This window comes from Notolepis coatsorum (genome assembly GCF_963971535.1).
Source record: "Notolepis coatsorum genome assembly, chromosome: 10".
Taxonomy (NCBI): Eukaryota; Metazoa; Chordata; class Actinopteri; order Aulopiformes; family Paralepididae; genus Notolepis; species Notolepis coatsorum.
In genome coordinates, this window is record NC_140174.1 from 121,981,540 (window position 1) to 122,001,261 (window position 19,722).

The 19,722-nt window shown below is 45.2% G+C and overlaps 1 protein-coding gene across 1 annotated transcript in view; it reads left to right on the top strand.

Moving 5' to 3' along the window:
- Window positions 1–19,722, top strand: part of ercc6l2 (excision repair cross-complementation group 6-like 2) — a 124,963-nt gene that overhangs the window by 49,076 nt on the left and 56,165 nt on the right. The window contains exons 9-11 of the mRNA XM_084323168.1: window positions 505–621; window positions 1,307–1,426; window positions 2,516–2,587. Of these exons, the coding sequence (XP_084179294.1) occupies window positions 505–621; window positions 1,307–1,426; window positions 2,516–2,587 (309 nt within the window). The remainder of the gene's footprint in view (window positions 1–504; window positions 622–1,306; window positions 1,427–2,515; window positions 2,588–19,722) is intronic.

Below are 19,722 nucleotides of genomic sequence, written 5' to 3' on the forward strand. Positions count from 1 at the left end.
TGATGAGAGGTTGAACTGTCTCTGTTTATGTTGAACTGTCTCTGTTCATGATGAGATGTTGAACTGTCTCTGTTTATGATGAGAGGTTGAACTGTCTCTGTTTATGTTGAACTGTCTCTGTTTATGATGAACTGTCTCTGTTTATGATGAGAGGTTGAACTGTCTCTGTTTATGATGAGAGGTTGAACTGTCTCTATTTATGATGAGAGGTTGAACTGTCTCTGTTTATGATGAGAGGTTGAACTGTCTCTGTTTATGTTGAACTGTCTCTGTTTATGTTGAACTGTCTCTGTTTATGATGAGAGGTTGAACTGTCTCTGTTTATGATGAGAGGTTGAACTGTCTCTATTTATGATGAGAGGTTGAACTGTCTCTGTTTATGATGAGAGGTTGAACTGTCTCTGTTTATGTTGAACTGTCTCTGTTTATGTTGAACTATCTCTGTTTATGATGAGAGGTTGAACTGTCTCTGTTTATGTTGAACTGTCTCTGTTTATGTCTCAGACTAACTCTGAGGGCGTAGAGATGAAGAATCTGTACTTCAGTTACCTGGCCATCCTGAGGAAGGTGGCCAACCACGCGGCCTTGCTGCAGTCCACCGCAGGCACCAGCAGCAAACAGGTCCGTTTCTGTTAACCCTTTCACTGCCACACTACAGAACGTTAACCCTTTCACTGCCACACTACAGAAGGTTAACCCTTTCACTGTGACAATACACAGAAGGTTAACCCTTTCACTGTCACATGACAAATGGTTAACCCGTTCACTGCCACACTACAGAAGGTTAACCCTTTACTATTACACTACCGACGGTTACCGGTTCCATTTCTATTGAACCTTTCATTTCTATTTAACCTTTATTTAACCAGGCGGGTTCAATTATGAACTTCTTATTTACAATGACGTCCTGGCGAGAGGACAAAGGGTCCCCTCGAAGGGTAACAGGGAAAGGAAATAAAATAGAAATGAGACATACGATACTTACATCACAGAGGTAAGGGAAATAATTAAAACAAAATAAAATGACAAAGTATGTAATACATTCAATTCAATTCAAACCTTTATTTATTCTCGAAAAGATGTGGTGGCAAAACGCCTATAAACACCACATCCTATATACATGTAGTTGACCCACACTATGTCCTCTTGTAGTAAGTAACTACTTGACTTGACAGAGTTTGAGAACCCATATTGTAAGATATTCCATGACGAAGCTTTTTCCAGAGTAACCATAAATCCTCCTGTTATCTTCAGTGATGGACTGGTTGGACTGAACGCACTGTTTAAATGCTAATTATTATTTCAGAAAAAGTATTTGGCGGCCATCTGTGAAAAGGTCTTCCAGAAGTTTCCAGATTTTGTCCAGAGGTGCAAAGAGGAAGCCTTTGAGGCCATGTCTGACCCCGTGTACAGTGGCAAGATGAAGGTATGTCACGTGATTAAAAAAAGTGACATTTCGTACTTCAAACAAACACACACTCTGAAGCGTTCCACAGTACAGTATCTTCAGTAACTTTATGATGGTTTAGTAGCAGTACAGTCTCTTCAGTAGAGAGGTTCAGTAACTTTATGATGGTTTAGTAGACATTTAACCATAACATTACCATAACATTATAACATCACAATAACATTATAACATTTCCATACCATTATGACATCTCCATAACATAACATCACCAAAACATTCTAACATCACCATAATATTATAACATCACCATAACATTATAACATCTCCATACCATTATGACATCTCCATTCCATTATGACATCTCCATAATATTCTAACATCACCATAACATTATAACATCACCATAACATTCTAACATCACCATAATATTATAACATCACCATAACCACCAGTGAGATGCAATAGGAAAATAGGCCAAAACGCATTCCTATATTCAGCAGCAGTACAATGGAATAGCCTACCAATGGAGTTGAAGACCATAAGCCCCTTCTCCACTTTTAAATTAGCTATAAAGAGGTGGATCATAAGTAGCAGAAGCTGGGAGTAGCGAACAAAGGGTTTTAATATGTGTTGTTCCTTTTTTATTCTTATATTGTCTATAAAATGGAATATTATTGTATGTATTTTTTTGTTTTTATACCACACATCCTGACATACAGACACTACAAACACCCACGTCCACACACCAGTACATAAATCCACTGACACCAATGATGAAGGACCACAATGGAAACAAGCCTATGGCTTTATTGTGTTTTATGAAATCCTATTGGTAAATGGAGAAAATGTATACCTGTTTTCATATTGTGATCCAATGTATATGTGTGATTTTCCATTCTAAACCAATAAACTATTCAATCAATCAATCAATAACATTATAACATCACCATAACATTATAACATCACCATAACATTATAACATCTCCATAACATTATAACATCACCATAACATTATAACATCACAATAACATTATAACATCTCCATACCATTAAGATCCATAACATTATAACATTACATGTAAAAACATCTCTCTCTTCCCTCACCAGGTTCTGCAGAAACTGCTCAAATATTACATCCAAAGGAAAGATAAAGTGCTAATTTTCTCTCTTTCCACCAAGGTAAGAAGTGTGTGCGTGTGTATGTCTGTGCATTGCATACGTGCATGCTTGTGTCTGTATGTCCGCATGAGTTCATACTTGCACGTAAGTATGGCTAGGGATGCCCCGATCACGTTTTTTTCCACCGATCACCGATCGTCTTGAGCCATATCGGTCGATACCGATCCGATATCGATCGTTTTTGATAAAAAAATATATATATATATATATATAACTAGAAATATCTACAGCAAGAATTTTGAGTCTCAGTGAATCCAAAATTACAAGGTGGTTAGAAGTGGTGGAGAGAATAAAAACTAGTATTTTGAATGGTAGTGCCTGGTTAGGAGCGAATGATGATGGATGGATTATCCAAGGGGGGGGCCCGGGGGGGGAAGCGAGCGAGAGCATATATGTATAGGGTATTAGATAGCAAGTATTAGGTGTATACCTTGTATATTACATTTATTTAAATGGTAATTTCATTGGATGTGCACTGTTTTTTTTTTTTTTACTTTGACCAGTCACCTGGTTCTTTTTGCGTTTATCGCTTTTTCTTCTCATTAATACTTGGTCAAGTTCGACCGACAGAAGCAGGCTGAAAGGGTTCAGATGGGGGGGTAGACACTCTGGGAAAGGCACGGCTGCCGTCCGGGATTCGAACGCGCTCAGCCCCAGATCGTTAGGTTATGACTATAACCAAGTTCTGTTAGTTAGGGGCGATGCTTGGCATCGCTACTGCACTATCTCGCGTACGTGCACGCGTACTGAATAAACCACAAATGTACCTCTAATACCAGTATTAGTCTGACCACACCCCTCATCAGCTTACCTTCATAAGCAGGTGTGTGGTCACCTGCTCTCCTCCTTCCCAAGCTTTCACCACAAGGTGAGGACAAGGGCTGCAGCGGCCGTCCGATGCCAAGCATCGCCCCTAACTAACAGAACTTGGTTATAGTCATAACCTAACGTTCTGTATCGTTAGTGGCTTAGCTTGGCATCGCTACTGCACAAGGGAGGCCAAGCGGAGCCACTTGGCTGACAAATACACCCCGCTGACAGCCCCCCAAAACCATCAGAACAGGGAGGGCCGAGCCCCCCCGACCCCCCCTAATGGAGGGTAGCCCCCCTATCAGGGACGTCACGGGAGGGCGACGGACCCGACCGTGCGAAGAGGCACTCAAGCAACTCAACGCACAGGGTGAGCAGACCGTGGCTTGACCCCACGACTACACACACGCACAACCCGCATGCCACCCGGGAACGAACGGAGGAACAACCTCGTTACTGCCCCCAGAATCACGGGGTCAAGGGCAAACCCAACCCCGTGGCAAGGCCGTAGCAGCGGAGCACGAAGGAAGACCCAGACCCACCAAAAGGACTGGACTCCCTAGAATGGGGGCCCGGAGAAGTCCATGATGCCAGCATCAAGACCCCACCAGGTGGGCACGTAGTGCCCCGCCCCCCACATCGCCAGCGTATTCGGACAAAGGCCCCTCAGTTACTGCACCTGGTATTCCCAGGCGGAACCAACCAGGCCAGAACCTGCCCAGCTTCCGAGATCGGGCGTGTTCAGGTCGGTATGGCCGTAAGCCGAGCGGGCCCCGTCCCCCCAATAGTACACCGCCTGGCACACTGACCCTGCAGAATAGGCAGTCAGCATGGCCGTAAGCACACAAAAAAGGTTAACCAACGGAAGCAGGCAGCGCACCGGGGAAAAACCAGGCAACAGGCTGTTAACCCTAGCCTGGAGACTGCGGACGAGACAGGCGCCAGAGGGGACAGCTGAACACAGCCGCCCCGGCGGAAGGAGCGTAAGCTGGCGGTGTTGCATGACCAAGCCTCCATTTAACAACCCCCACCCAGAGGGGTCGAGGCAGAGAAGGCTGACACGATTGGCAGACGTCATGAACGTGCAGGGGCACCCTCAAACGGTGAACCCGGGAGTTGACACTGCTCCAACACACCAGGGAATCAACCACCTCGGTGTTACCCAATGCGGTGGTTGTTCCTATAACCCCTCAAGAAAAAACTCCAAAACACACCTGCGGGTATACACCGGCTATACCGCAGTACAAGTGTTTCAGTTTCCAAAAAGGGTTAACCCAGGCCTACGGGTCGCAAACATCACTTCGGACCGGGCCTGGCGGTACGGGAAGCACAGGGTCACCAGAGGAGGTCAAAAAACCACCCCCACAGGCCCCTCTTCGCCATGCGTGAGAGAGGAGCGAAAAATAATGGAGAACCAGCCCCTAAGCACACCGTACCCGGTATTCCCCGGCGGTCTCCCAACCAAGTACTAACCAGGACCAACCTGTGTAGCGGCCGAGATCCGACGAGATCGAGCGCGTACAGAATGGCATGGCTGTAAGCCATGACGACAGTGCTGAGTAAAAACATACCCAACCAGGGTCTCCATAGCGCTTAACCCTGTGACACCCAGACCGACCTGGCATTTTTCCCCCTGAAAAAAGCCCAAGTCCCTCAGGGTACCAGAACAGCAGATCTGCATCCCCGGCGGACAACGGGTTCAACTGATCTGGACCAGCGTGACCAGAACCAGTCCCGTGCCCTAACCACGCCGACATGCCTACTCCAGGAGAAGGGCAGATATGCGTGTTGATCTTAACATGAAAAGAAGGCGCCACCCAGACGTTCGGACGAACCGCGCCTGGTGGCCCACCCCAAGGGCGTGAGACCCCACTACATATGTTCAGATCCATCCCGTCATCATCCCCCAGACATGAACGAGAATCCGTCGACAACCCACCCAGGTCATGGGATGTGGTCGCCGGAAGAGGAAAAACCCCCATCTCAGTTGCTTTATAAAAACGCTGTTTCAACCACAAGCAACCAAGGCGTGCCAGTCAATCGCCTGTTTACAGCGAGCTAGCACTATACGTGCGTCGGGACACACCCCCATCAATGAACAGGCTATTTAGACCTGTCATTGAATCCCCAAGGCGCCCAGGGGAACGACAAGAGGGGTGTGACACTCCCTAACTCCAACACTTCTGGAATAGAAAGAAGGAAGCATCAACAGTATGTATCCCAGTCTACACAGCCGGGGTAAAAAATGTTCACATTTTTACATCCCACCACCCTCCCATAGGAAAGAGACGGGGATCCCCAGAGAGACTTCCCACGCGAGCTGTACAGATTGAAAAGAATATATTGCACCTTGAGCCATGTAAAAAACTGGTTTTAGGGCCTCCGGGGAAGAGGCACCGAACCCATACACACTCAATAAACGAATTGAATCGAATATACATACAATAGAAAAGGACCCTTCTAGAGGGTCCACTCACTTTGACAATCTGAGGAGGAAGGCTCTGTACTCTGATGGAGGCTTCCTCACATGGAAGAAGGAGTCCGAACTCACAGAAGGCCTGAGTAGGCGCTTGGTGAGGAGGAGCCCTGACCACCCCCCCTGAAAACAGATCCATCACATGGACCTGAACAGCACACGGAAGTCCTACCAACAGAGACGCGCACGGTGACGTACTCTATGGCGGGGGAATTCCTGCGGTGCACACGCCCAATATACCAGGCCGTGGGACCAGGAACTCCCTCCCCCCCCCCCCCCCCCCCCCCCCCGTAACGTGCCGAACCGCCACGTGACGGGAACCTTGAAGGACAGGGGGTGTACCCCTGACCGACAGAACAATGGGGAGAGGAAAGGTTACCAGTTCACCCCTTTACGACCCCACACCCATGATACGACGTAACGACAAAAAGAGAATATGACACAGTCATAGTCAGCTCTATGAAGCGTTTCACAGCTCCACACAGCGCATGAGCTAACCTGCTATCTGATTTTTACTAAGGAAAAACACAGAATAGAGAAGGCTCTAAGAACCCCGGTCCAACATACACATGTGCTTCTGTGGCCAGTACAACCCAGTTGTAGGTCACATGACACACACAACCCATCATCACCTACAAAAAATGGCAAAAACACTCAACAGAGGAACGCCGTTTTTTTCACAATGAGAGAATACATCATTCTTGATTAGTATCGACCACAGGCCTTGCTAAGCACACATGACAGCAACCAAACCAATTTCCCTTTAGGAAATAAGTTTCTCCAGCAGATTTAGCACAACCTCAGCAATCAAGCTAAGAGTCACATCGTATCCCTACCACACAAAAGACACAATTAATGCACAACATGTCTGATAGGAGGTGATAAAGTCCCCAGGGAACCGGGGGGGAAAAACACAATCCTCCTATTTTACCCTCAATACGGCCAGTTAAAACAGGAAAACCTGTTAATGTGTGAACTCACTGTCCATTGTCATTACAGTCTGAGAAAGAACATTCTTTTACTCACTTGTCACCAAGCATAGCTTCATAGGTCAGTTGCCTTAGTAGTGAGTACACGGTACACATAAACACCATGATGTTTCTCACACAACAACCAGATCAATACATCACGATCTGCACGGAGAAGCTAACTGCCAGTGACAAAAACAGCTCACACACAACCCGCAACGTATCCCAAATGCATTGCAACAACACACGTTTTGGGAAAAAACACCGTTATTTCACAATACATTTAGCAAAGTAAAACCAGAAGACGTGTTATGAGGTCTGGCCAACCCCGTACCTACCCGGAACGCAGATCAGCGAAGTGCAGTCACAAGACACCGTAGAACACAGCCGTCCTGTGTTGTTCGACCCGGGCAGCGTCGCCGCTCCACCAGTCGCTACAGTCCTCTTTGTTGACGCAATCCCCGTCTAGGCTCAGGCAGGGTCGACGAACATCCCCTGTCAAGGATGACGTCGTGGTCAAGAGTGTAAAACATGTTAAAATCAAAGCACGTTCAACAGAATAGCATCAAGCTAACGGCTGCTCCAACCGTTCGGGTGCTATTGCTTCCGCTCGCGAGACGCCGATCTAACGACGCACGCGATCAGAAGCGAGCTCCCGGCGGCGCGCGAGAAGCCAAGCTACCCCGCGCCAGGCCACTGACCGGCTAACCGTAAGCCATGAACATGTAAACAATGACATAACACTCACCCAGACAGGCCGCCGTTCTGAACCCCTCCTCACTTTTTAAGAGAAAAGAGAAAACAAGACGTCAACACCGCTTCACAACGGTGACATTACCACGTCCGGCGGAATCAGCACAGTACCAACTGGCCTGTATAGCTGACTTTGAACATGAATCTGCCGCTATCGCACATTACATGCACATATCCCCTCGTGAAGGAATACTCTCATTTGGATATGAAAGATGGGGTCTTAACACGGTGACAGAGAGAATCCACTCGTCCAGAACACACAGGGATCACCAGTGTCAATGGTCGCGGCCCACTAGTTAAAACTACAATGGTCGCCAGACCAAGGCCTTCTGTCGCCTAGGCGGCTAAACAAAGGACCCTAGCCTGGGGCCGGTTTCCATAAACTTTGTCAAGTAGCCCCCATAGCACTAACAGACAAGTGGAGCCCGCCAGCAAACACTACTCACCCAACCTGGAACGCACCGCTCCTCACAACAGCGGCATGTCCGACAGTTCAGCTGAGGCCTGACAGGTTTCACCCCAACAAACACAGCAAGGAACTGCAGTTGAGAAGCATGCAGCGGCGTGCTCCCAATACGAAAACCGGTGGAGGGTTTTTAGAATGATCATCATCTTCTAGACACTCCAGTACGAAGACAATATCGCCGTATTTTCTCGAAAATAGTGAGAGAGAAAATAAAGATATGATGTCAACGTATCCTTGTTTCCCAAGCTGTTCCTAATCCAATTTCTTCCATCATGGTGTCAAGTGTGGGGATCTACCGAGGCACCTCTTCCTTGTGGTGAAAGCGAGAAGGAGGAGAGCAGGTGACCACACACCTGCTTATGAAGGTAAGCTGATGAGGGGTGTGGTCAGACTAATACTGGTATTAGAGGTACATTTGTGGTTTATTCAGTACGCGTGCACGTACGCGAGATAGTGCAGTAGCGATGCCAAGCTAAGCCACTAACGATACAGAACCGCGCGAGCGCGGTTGTCCACGGCGCTGAAATAGCACTTGCGGTACGTGGTGAGCTACTGGAGCTCCCCTGGATGTGCACTGTTAATTAATGCTTGTATATCTAATTTTATGTTGTCATGTTTATGTTTGTGTTTGTTTAAAAAATAATAAAAAAAAATATATAAAAAAAAAATATATAACTATTATTTTATATACATATATTTTTTTTTTATATAAAATATATATATTATATAATTATACTTGTAGTTGTATTATCTGCGAGACATCGCCACCACGCAACAAGTTAAAATGCTCGCTATCTCCACTGTCTGTGTGTATACTCTGCTTTGATCAAATCACATTCAGCATGCCCTCAGCAGGGTATATCTGCGGCTCTGCAGATATACCCTACTCCCTCAGCTAGCCCCGTTTGTGACTGCGATGCAAGCCGGGGCTCGAATACGCATCGAATCAATGTTATAAGACATTGATATCAGGAGCTATCTGTAGCTACTGCTAGCCGGCTAGATAACGTTAAGACAACGCCTCAGTGAACTATTTAGTTTACTGGACATTCCATATAGAGCTAACATGAGCTAACGTTGGCTAACGAGTCAACGGAGGTAACTTATCATGCACTCGACTATTGCTGGAGCATTTGTTGATATCAGCAGCTATCAGTAGCTAGCCAGCTAGATAACGTTAGACAATGCCTCATATTAAAACTAAATTAAACTAAAAGTGAATAGTTGACTGGGTCATTTTGTAACGGTAGCTAATGTTAGCTCACGGAGGTCCCACTAGACTAGACTAGACTAGACCCGTGTTTACACGGGTGTGGGAGGGGCAGGAGGAGGAGGAGGGGCCTGCAGGCAGCTCTGTGTGTCTGAGAGAGAGAGCGAGTGAGATCTCCGGTAAGAATTGGATCATGTTTTTCGATCGGTTTTAACGATCTGCGAAAATAAAGCATTATCACCGATCACCAATCTCATATTTATACTGAATATCGGCCGATACCGATCGCTGGCCGATCGATCGGGGCATTCCTAGTTTACGTGAGTGTTTGTGTGCATGCACACGTGTGGTTTTGGAGATATATAATGTGTGAGATCAGTTGTAGGGTGAGATGTTTTCCTGTATAAATGAATGAATGAAAATTGTATTAACAGATTGTAGAATGGGTACAATACAGTACGGCTCAATACACACAATTGTTAAGGGGATGCAGACCAGAGAAAGACTTTTGTCTTGTTTACATCAGGGTCCCCCATTTTCAATTCATAATGAATTGTAAGTAAGGGTGCAATTAGCACTGTGCAATCCATTCTTTGTGGATCTAGCCCACAGACACCACCTCCATACTGATTCCTATCCTTCCCTTCGATTTCTATCTCTGGATCCTGTACAGATGCATCTAGTTTAGTTTCTGAGAAGCACATTGTCACAAGGAAAGATGAAATTACCTACCTGGGTTCCATCCTAGAGGCTAATCTCTCCTGTGACAAAATGGCATCCAATGTAATAAAAAAAGTCAACCAACGAACTCGATTCTTGTACCGGATCTCCTCTCTGGTAAACAAGAATACCCTGAAGACTCTGGCAGGAGCACTCATTCAGGGGTACTACGACTATGCTTGCACCTCATGGTACCAAAGCACCTCAAAGGCGCTAAAAACAAAATTACAAACATCTCAAAACAAACTGGTCAGACTACTGCTTGACCTTACTCCTAGAACCCACCTCACCCCTGCCCACTTTGACAACCTAGGATGGCTTAGAGTAGACGACAGAGTACAGCAACTTGCAATGGGCCTGGTCTACAAGATACACTACACGACCAAGGTACCCATGTACATGTCAAAATACTTCCCAAAGGTCAGTGAATACCACGATCACAACACCAGAGGGAGCTCCACAAATCATGTTAAACCCAGATTCGGCTCAAATAAGGGACTAAACACGTTTCGCAATTATGCCACATCAATGTGGAACGCCCTACCCAAAGCTGTAAAGGAATGTGGATCACTACCCACTTTCAAAACCTCTCTCAAGGGACACCTACGGGAGACTGCAATTCAAGGGTAAAAAATCGCGCTGAGCCGTGGATGCACTCCGAAATACTGGCCGCTATGAAAACCAGAGACAAAAAATGCTCTGAGTTTCGTAAAAGTCAGTCAAAGCTTACTAAAAGCACGAGCAGTGAACTCCAAGCCCACGTGACTGAACTCAAACTAGAAAGAAACAGACTAAGAAACGACGTAAACTCCATGATCAAAACTGCAAAAAAGAATTTCATCAATGACAAAACTGAGGAAAACAAAAACAAACCACGTGAACTTTGGAAATTACTCAATAATCAACTAGGATGCAGTAAAAAACTTAAAACCAGATTCTCAAACATAAACATAAAAACTGACAACACGCTCATCACAGACAAGCTGGATGTAGCCAATTACTTAAACATTTTCTTCACAAACATAGCCACAACACTGGTAAACAAACTACCCTCCCACTCAGGGCTTTATGGGGTAGAACACATAGTAGCTTTCTACAAAAACCTAGGGGTCCGCAAGGACGACTTCAAGCTGGAAATGGTAACAACAGATGAGGTACTCAATAAACTGAGCGCCCTCCAACCTAACAAGGCCACTGGCCATGACAACATCCCCTCCAAATTCCTCAGAGACTCAGCAGCCGCCATCACACCAATCATCACACACATAATAAACCTCTCCATAAAACAGGGACACGTCCCCAAGGACTTCAAAATTGCGAGGGTGACCCCTCTGCACAAAAAGGGCAGCAAATTAGACCCAGGCAACTACCGCCCTGTTTCTATTCTCACCTCCATCTCGAAAGTCATGGAAAAAATAGTCTACGAACAGGTCGAAAAGTACCTAGCGGAAAAAAATCTAATCTACGAATTCCAATCTGGCTTCAGAACATCCCACTCCACTGACACATGCCTTCTCTATTTGAATGACCACATCAAACAAGAGGTGGACGCAGGCAAATACTGCGGCATGGTCATGCTGGACCTACAAAAGGCCTTTGACACGGTCAATCACTCCATTCTGATTGACAAGCTAAAAGCAATTGGTTTTGATAGTCTATCAGTGAGCTGGATGCAATCCTACCTTGAGGGGAGGGAACAGATGGTGGAGGTAAACGGTACCCTATCCCCCCCCCTCACAGTGAGCTGTGGTGTTCCACAAGGAAGCATACTAGGACCGCTACTGTTCCTAATTTATGCAAATGACATGTCGTCAGCTTGTGACTGCAACTTGTTCCTGTTTGCGGACGACTCAGCCCTGCTGGTCTCTGACAAGAACAAGTTACAGGTTGAAAAAACCCTCAGCTCGGAACTAGGCAGAATCTGCATATGGCTCGCTGATAACAAACTATCATTACACATGGGCAAAACAGAGTCCATTCTCTTCGGTTCAAATAACAAACTCAGCAAGACCGACGGCTTCTCAGTTACAGTGGGTGACAATATTGTCACAAGGAAAGATGAAATTACCTACCTGGGGTCCATCCTAGAGGCTAATCTCTCCTGTGACAAAATGGCATCCAATGTAATAAAAAAAGTCAACCAACGAACTCGATTCTTGTACCGGATCTCCTCTCTGGTAAACAAGAACACCCTGAAGACTCTGGCAGGAGCACTCATTCAGGGGTACTACGACTATGCTTGCACCTCATGGTACCAAAGCACCTCAAAGGCGCTAAAAACAAAATTACAAACATCTCAAAACAAACTGGTCAGACTACTGCTTGACCTTACTCCTAGAACCCACCTCACCCCTGCCCACTTCGACAACCTAGGATGGCTTAGAGTAGACGACAGAGTACAACAACTTGCAATGGGCCTGGTCTACAAGATACACTACACGACCAAGGTACCCATGTACATGTCAAAATACTTCCCAAAGGTCAGTGAATACCACGATCACAACACCAGAGGGAGCTCCACAAATCATGTCAAACCCAGATTCGGCTCAAATAAGGGACTAAACACGTTTCGCAATTATGCCACATCAATGTGGAACGCCCTACCCAAAGCTGTAAAGGAATGTGGATCACTACCCACTTTCAAAACCTCTCTCAAGGGACACCTACGGGAGACTGCAATTCAACACTGGCCCCTGTAAATATCCTAACCCAATCATTCCAACCCCCTCCAATGTACAGTCATTTACCTAGTATGGTTTTGTCAATAGTTCAATGTACAATTGTGTTTGTTTGTACAGTGTCTCCTCCCCCCCCCCCCTCAATGTACAGTGTTACTTGTTTATACAGTGTGCCCCCCGCCCCCCCCCCCCCCCCAACCACCTCCAATGTAAATTACCCAGTATGGTTGTCAATATCCCAATGTACCCGACCCCCCCCACCCAACCTCCAATGTACAGTTTCTACGTCAAATGTATATACTCCCTTTTCTTGACTCCTTCTGTATCACAAACAGTACTGTATTTGCAAATCTGGTATGTCATAAATGTATAGATGTAGCAGTACTGACTATCTGTATGTCATGTATGTCATATATGTCTATATGAATTGAAAATGGGGGACCCTGATGGAAACAAGACAAACGTCTTTCTCAGGTCTGCATCCCCTTAACAATTGTATGTATTGAGCCGTACTGTATTGTACCCATTCTGCAATCTGTTAAATAAAGTTTTCATTCATTCATTCATTCATTCATTCATTCATTCATTCATTCATTCATTCAACACTGGCCCCTGTAAATATCCTAACCCAACCCCCTCCAATGTACAGTCATTTACATAGTATGGTTTTGTCAATAGTCCAATGTACAATTTTGTTTGTTTGTACAGTGTCTCCTCCCCCCCCCCCCCCCCTCAATGTACAGTTTTGCTTGTTTATACAGTGTGCCCCCCCCCCCCCAACCACCTCCAATGTAAATTACCCAGTATGGTTGTCAATATCCCAATGTACCCAACCCCCCCCCACCCAACCTCCTCCAATGTACAGTTTCTACGTCAAATGTATATACTCCCTTTTCTTGACTCCTTCTGTATCACAAACAGTACTGTATTTGCAAATCTGGTATGTCATAAATGTATAGATGTAGCAGTACTGACTATCTGTATGTCATGTATGTCATATATGTCCTGATGAATTGAAAATGGGGGACCCTGATGTAAACAAGACGAAAGTCTTTCTCTGGTCTGCATCCCCTTAACAATTGTGTGTATTGAGCTGTACTGTATTGTACCCATTCTGCAATCTGTTAATAAAGTTTTCAATCAATCAATCAATCAATCAATCAATCAATCAATCAATCATTATGTTTGCCTTACCGTTCATAAACAATTGTCTGATTTCAGCCAGTTTGGGTCTCAGGCTGTTTCTGTTAACACATTAACTGCCACGGAGTTTGCCCGTCTCATACCACTCTTTGCCACCACTCTAAGCCTATGGAGATGTTCACCTTCTTTGCAGGGCTATAACTTTTTAAATTGTGCGATTGTATTGCTAAATTGACATTACTATGGCCCATTCAACATCGATTATCTATCGTTCAGGATGTAGGAACGTTATACTTTTTCATTCATAGATTCATACGAAAATACCGTCTAGAACAGTCGTGCCCAACCAGTCGATCGCGATCGACCGGTAGGTTGCGCGCTGGTTTCAAGTAGGCCGCGAGATTATTTTTGAAAATCATTTAATTTGATTTGATTTGGAGGGGAGGACAACACACGTTCGAGCAGTCCTGTGTATAACAGGCAGTCGGCAGCCTGAGCCAATCGATACCGTCTACATTCCGGACATTCCGTACAGCGAGCTTCACCCATAGGGATGCAAATTGATGCCTTTGTTTTCATGGAGTGGCATGAGTGGGGGTCGGGCCCATCACCTGGCAGGTACAGTATAAACGTGACTCTGAGACTGAGACCAGCCTTGAGTCACTCGAAACTGCAAGATGAATGGAACACCACCAGCTAAAAAGAGGTTCATTCAGAGGACGCAACTTTTCAATAACGCAAGCAAGACTTCACCGCCAGAGCCAGGACCCTCCGACGAGCTGCCACCGCCGCCGCCAGGGAGCAGCTCCAACGCCGCCTCCGATGAGCTGCCGGATAGCACCAGCGTCAGCGCCGCAAGCAGAACCGGAGCAGCCAAAAGATCAAAAACATATCATTTCTATGAAGAGTGGCAGGAGGCTTACTTTTTTGTTTATTTCAACGCAAAATCAGTCTGTCTGATTTGCAAACAAACTGTGGCTGTGCCGAAAAAGGGTAATTTGGAGCGGCATTATGCACAAGATGCACAAGAAACACCGCGCGGATTTTCCTCCAAAAACAGTCCTACGAAGAACAGCACTCCAGCAGATGAAGTCTTCACTAGTGGGACAACAGTCCACTTTTACGAAGCCCAGCACCAAGGCAAAAGCTGCAACAATTGCTTCTTATCGTGTCAGTCACATTCTCGCTAAAAAGAAAAAAATCCTTCAAAGACGGCGAATGTGTAAAAGAGGCATTGACTGCCGCTGCCGATTCACTCTTCGGTAATTCCAAGTATCACACAGAGATTATGGATGCTGTTAAAGACCTTCAGCTGTCACGTAATACTGTGACCCGGCGCTGTGAGGAAATGTCCGAGGATGTTCACGAGCAACTCATGAGGGACATTAATACATGCGAGTGTTATTCCCTGCAGTTCGATGAATCGACTGATATGGTAGATGTGGCACAGCTATGTATTTACATTAGAATGGCCTTTGACGACATGAGCGCAAAAGAAGAGCTGCTCACCATATTGCCTCTTAAAGGATACACTAAAGGTGAAGACATCTTTCAAGCCTTCATGGAGTTCGCTAAGCAGAGCAAACTACCCCTCCATAAACTCATCTCTATTACAACCGATGGAGCACCAGCCATGGTTGGCTGTAATAATGGGTTCATCGGACTGTGCAAAAAAAGCGACGCTTTCCCGGACTTCCTTAATCACCACTGCATAATTCACCAACAAGTGCTGTGTGCAAAGATTTTAAATATGAAGGAAGTTATGGATATCGCTATGAAGATTGTGTGCTCTGTCAGGGCAAGGAGCCTACAGAGGAGGCTATTTCGTGCACATATGGAGGAGACGGGGGCGGACCACACAGACCTGCTGCTGCACACAGATGTAAGGTGGCTGAGCAGAGGTACATTTCTGGAGAGATTCAGCGAGTTGCTGCCTGAAATTAAAGAGTTTCTCAAGCTTGCTAAACATGCCGAATATACACATCTACAACAACTGGCTTTTGAATTTGGCATTCATTACCGATGTCACTGGCATGCTGAATAACCTGAATTTAGAGCTGCAGGGAAAGGATAAATGTGTAATAAACATGATCAGCTCAGTGAATGCTTTTAAAAGCAAGCTCACCATGTGGGCGAGAAGGCTGCAACGCAGTGACCTACGCGACTTTCCTCACATGCAAGCAGAACTTCAACGTCAGGGTGAGGACACCGCACAGTTTGATTGCACACATTATGAGGAGCAAGTTCAAAGCATCTTGTCAGAGTTTGATAAGCGCTTCACAGACTTTTCAATACTTGAACCTGTTGCAAGCTACATGTGTTTTCCATTTGGAACTGTAGATGTGGATGACATCACATCCAAAGTGGCCACACTGTTTAATCTGGACAGCCATGCTGTGGAGAACGAGATCCTCACACTTCAAACTGACATTGAGATTAAAGCCAGGGCAACACAAGGGATGAAGGCAGAGTTCTGGGAGCTACTGCTGCCTGAGAAGTACCCCAACCTCAGGAGATGTGCCATGAACTTAACAGCATGTTTTGGATCAACCTACCTGTGTGAGTCTGCTTTCTCTCACATGAAGATCATCAAGTCCAAGTACAGAACCACATTGACAGATGACCATCTTGTGGACTGCCCGAGGCTTGCAACCAGCTCCTACAACCCAGACATTGAAAAACTAGCTACCTCTTCCCAGTGCCAGCGTTCTCACTAAGGTAGAGACATTAAAAAAAAAAGATAAAGGAGAACTATCAGTGACTGTTGACGGACCTTTTTGTGGAATTGTTTTTTGATTGTATTCCATTTTGCAATGTGACAGCTCTGTTTACACATCATTCCTATTCCTTTTTAATTGTACATATATTTTGATTTTTATTGTATTGTTCCACTTTTGCTTTGGCAATGTAAACACATGTTTTCTCATGCCCATTGAACTGAGTGTGTGTGTTGTCAGTGTGTATGCAGAGTGTGAAATAAACTTGAAGTTACAGTTACAGTCTTGTCATTCTTGTAAGTCCTACACTACACTGTTACAATGATATATAAAATAGCATATTATATTATATACCCATTCAATATGCACATGACAAAATATTATATGCCATATAATATTTTCTGTCATGTGCATATTGAATGGGTAATACTATTACTACTAATACTAGCCTTATGCACCTTATGACACTGTGAATACTGTGAATATATTTTTCAGTTAGTTAGAATCTAACTAACTGAAAAATATATTCACAGTGTCATAAGGTGCATAAGGCTAGTATTAGTAGTAATAGTATTACCCATTCAATATGCACATGACAGAAAATATTATATGGCATATAATATTTTGTTACTAGCCTTATGCACCTTATGACACTGTGAATATATTTTTCAGTTAGTTAGATAGTAAATTATATTGACATTTGTGTTGTTTTTACTACCTGTACCCCCCCCCCCCCTTCCCCCATGCTGCTATTATGCCTGAATTTCCCCAAGGGGATCAATAAAGGAATATCTTATCTTATCTTAGCCGAGAGTAGGACAAATTTGGGCTGGTAGCTCTCGGCTAGGTGGCAAATTAAAAGTAGATCTTGTTTCAAAAAAGGTTGGGCACCCCTGGTCTAGAATATAAATATGTTTTTATCGTTTTCTGCAGTAATTCCTAGAACGTGAGTTATAGGCATAAACGCATATATAGATTATCAACTGCCGTTTGTTGCCGATACACGATATATTAAAAATTTCAACTGTACATGATCCTAAACGTTATGACTCATCATGCGCGGATGAACGGGGGGGGGGGGTCGTTTATAATTCCGTGATCGTCAGTAAATGCTTTATGTAGTATGGGTGATATATTGATCAGAGCAGTTTGCATTAATAATAATAAACAAACACGCTGAAAGTAACGTTACTGTCCTCTTACCGTTCGCCGATGAGACTGGAGGAAAAAGATCCCACTTATTTGACGGCGATCTACTAGATCCATTTCCGGTTTGTATAATAATAATAAACGCCCAAATCATGTAGATTATTGAGTTATGGCAGCGATCCATATACACGGATGTGTGTCTAGAGTCCCGCAACAATATGTGAGTGCCGGACGCATTTCCCAGATGCACGGAGATCACCAGAGATCCATTTCCGGTTGTAACTCGCCCGATCATCCACCAGGTGGCAGTATTGAAGCGTTGCAGAGTTGTGCAGGCTCCCACTGTATCAGCCGAGGCTGGGTGAGGGAATTATGAATACCATGGCGAAAAAATTAAATATGATATCAATTACGCCGTGGTTTGGCAGAATTAGCATGACCTTGAAACACGTTGTACGACGTTATTGGCGCCCAATGTGTTAAGGTGGAATATGTGAGTCCATTTGAGTTTGTTATCTGGTTTATGTCGTCGAGTTCAAGGTGTCGAGGTGTAGGGTGAGATATTTTATATATAATGTGAGAGAGTTGGAGAAGCTGTAGATGTTTTTCTGTAGGAAAATGTTTTTGCAGGCGGTGATGTCATGCACCAGGGATTTTAGATGGTGTCAGAGTTGGAGTGCTCTCTCTCTCTCTCTCTCTCTTCTCTCTCTCTCTCTGTCTCTGTCTCTCTCTCTCTGTCTCTCTCTCTGTCTCTCTCTGTCTCTCTCTCCTCTCTCTCTGTCTCTCTCTGTCTCTCTCTCTTCTCTCTCTCTCTGTCTCTGTCTCTCTATCTGTCTCTCTCTCCCTCTCTCTATCTCTCCCTCTCTCTCTATCCCTCTATCTCTCCCCCCCCCCTCTCTCTCCCCTCTCTCTCTCTCTCTCTCCGCTCTCGGGTCCTACGTTCACGTGAGCTGAACTCCCCGCCGCATCCATCTCACAGACTTCGCACACCGTCTTAACTGCTGCGGATGTGGGAGCGGACGCCTTGTCTACAGACAGAATAGTAGCGTGAGACATGCTTGTCCCATGACATCATGGATTAATGGCCGAGGGGGGGGGGGGGGGGGGTTAATGGTAGAGTGATTTTAAAAGTTTAAAGATAATTGGTCTTTAGTGCGGATCATAATGGCAGTTGTCACCTGAGACGGCATGATAACTATCCTTGTGTGGCTTCTGGCCTGTGAGGTCATCCTGCTCTGTGGTTGGCTCTCTTCAGGCCGTGAGGTCATCCTGCTCTGTGGTTGGCTCTCTTCAGGTCATGTGAGGTCATCCTGCTCTGTGGTTGGCTCTCTTCAGGTCATGTGAGGTCATCCTGCTCTGTGGTTGGCTCTCTTCAGGCCTGTGATATCATCCTGCTCTGTGGTTGGCTTTCTTCAGGTCATGTGAGGTCATCCTGCTCTGTGGTTGGCTCTCTTCATGTCATGTGACATCATCCTGCTCTGTGGTTGGCTCTCTTCATGGATCCTGCACCACTGTCACTGTTTGGGTTGTGTGTGAAGTCTGATGATATCTCAGTGTATATTTATAAATGTGGACACCGTTGGAAGGTAATGATGATACAGTCTCTGTAAATGATCTCAAACACGTAACGTTAGTTGTGTGTGTGACCCACACCATCTTTAATTTGCAGACCATCTTTAATTGCAGGCCATGGAATTGTAAATTCAGACTGATCTGCACATGCATCCCCCCCTGTGAAACCACACGTTTTAGAAGAACGTTTGTTAGGATTTATCTGCCTACCATCTTACTTGTTATAGTTTGAACAAACTCCATGTGTGTGTTGGGAACCTTTTCACCTGCTGAATGTGTAGTTGTCAGAGTTCGCACAAGGTCCTTGAAGTGCTTCATTTTCTACGAAAGAAAATCAAGGAATTCCTTGAAAACAGCCCATTTTCTAACAAGGTGCTTAACACATTGAGTGCCACGCCCCTTCCGGGAAGTGACCTGGCCTTGCCGTCCATTAACCCCATGTAAACGTAGTTGTAGTTTGTAGAGCTAAACCT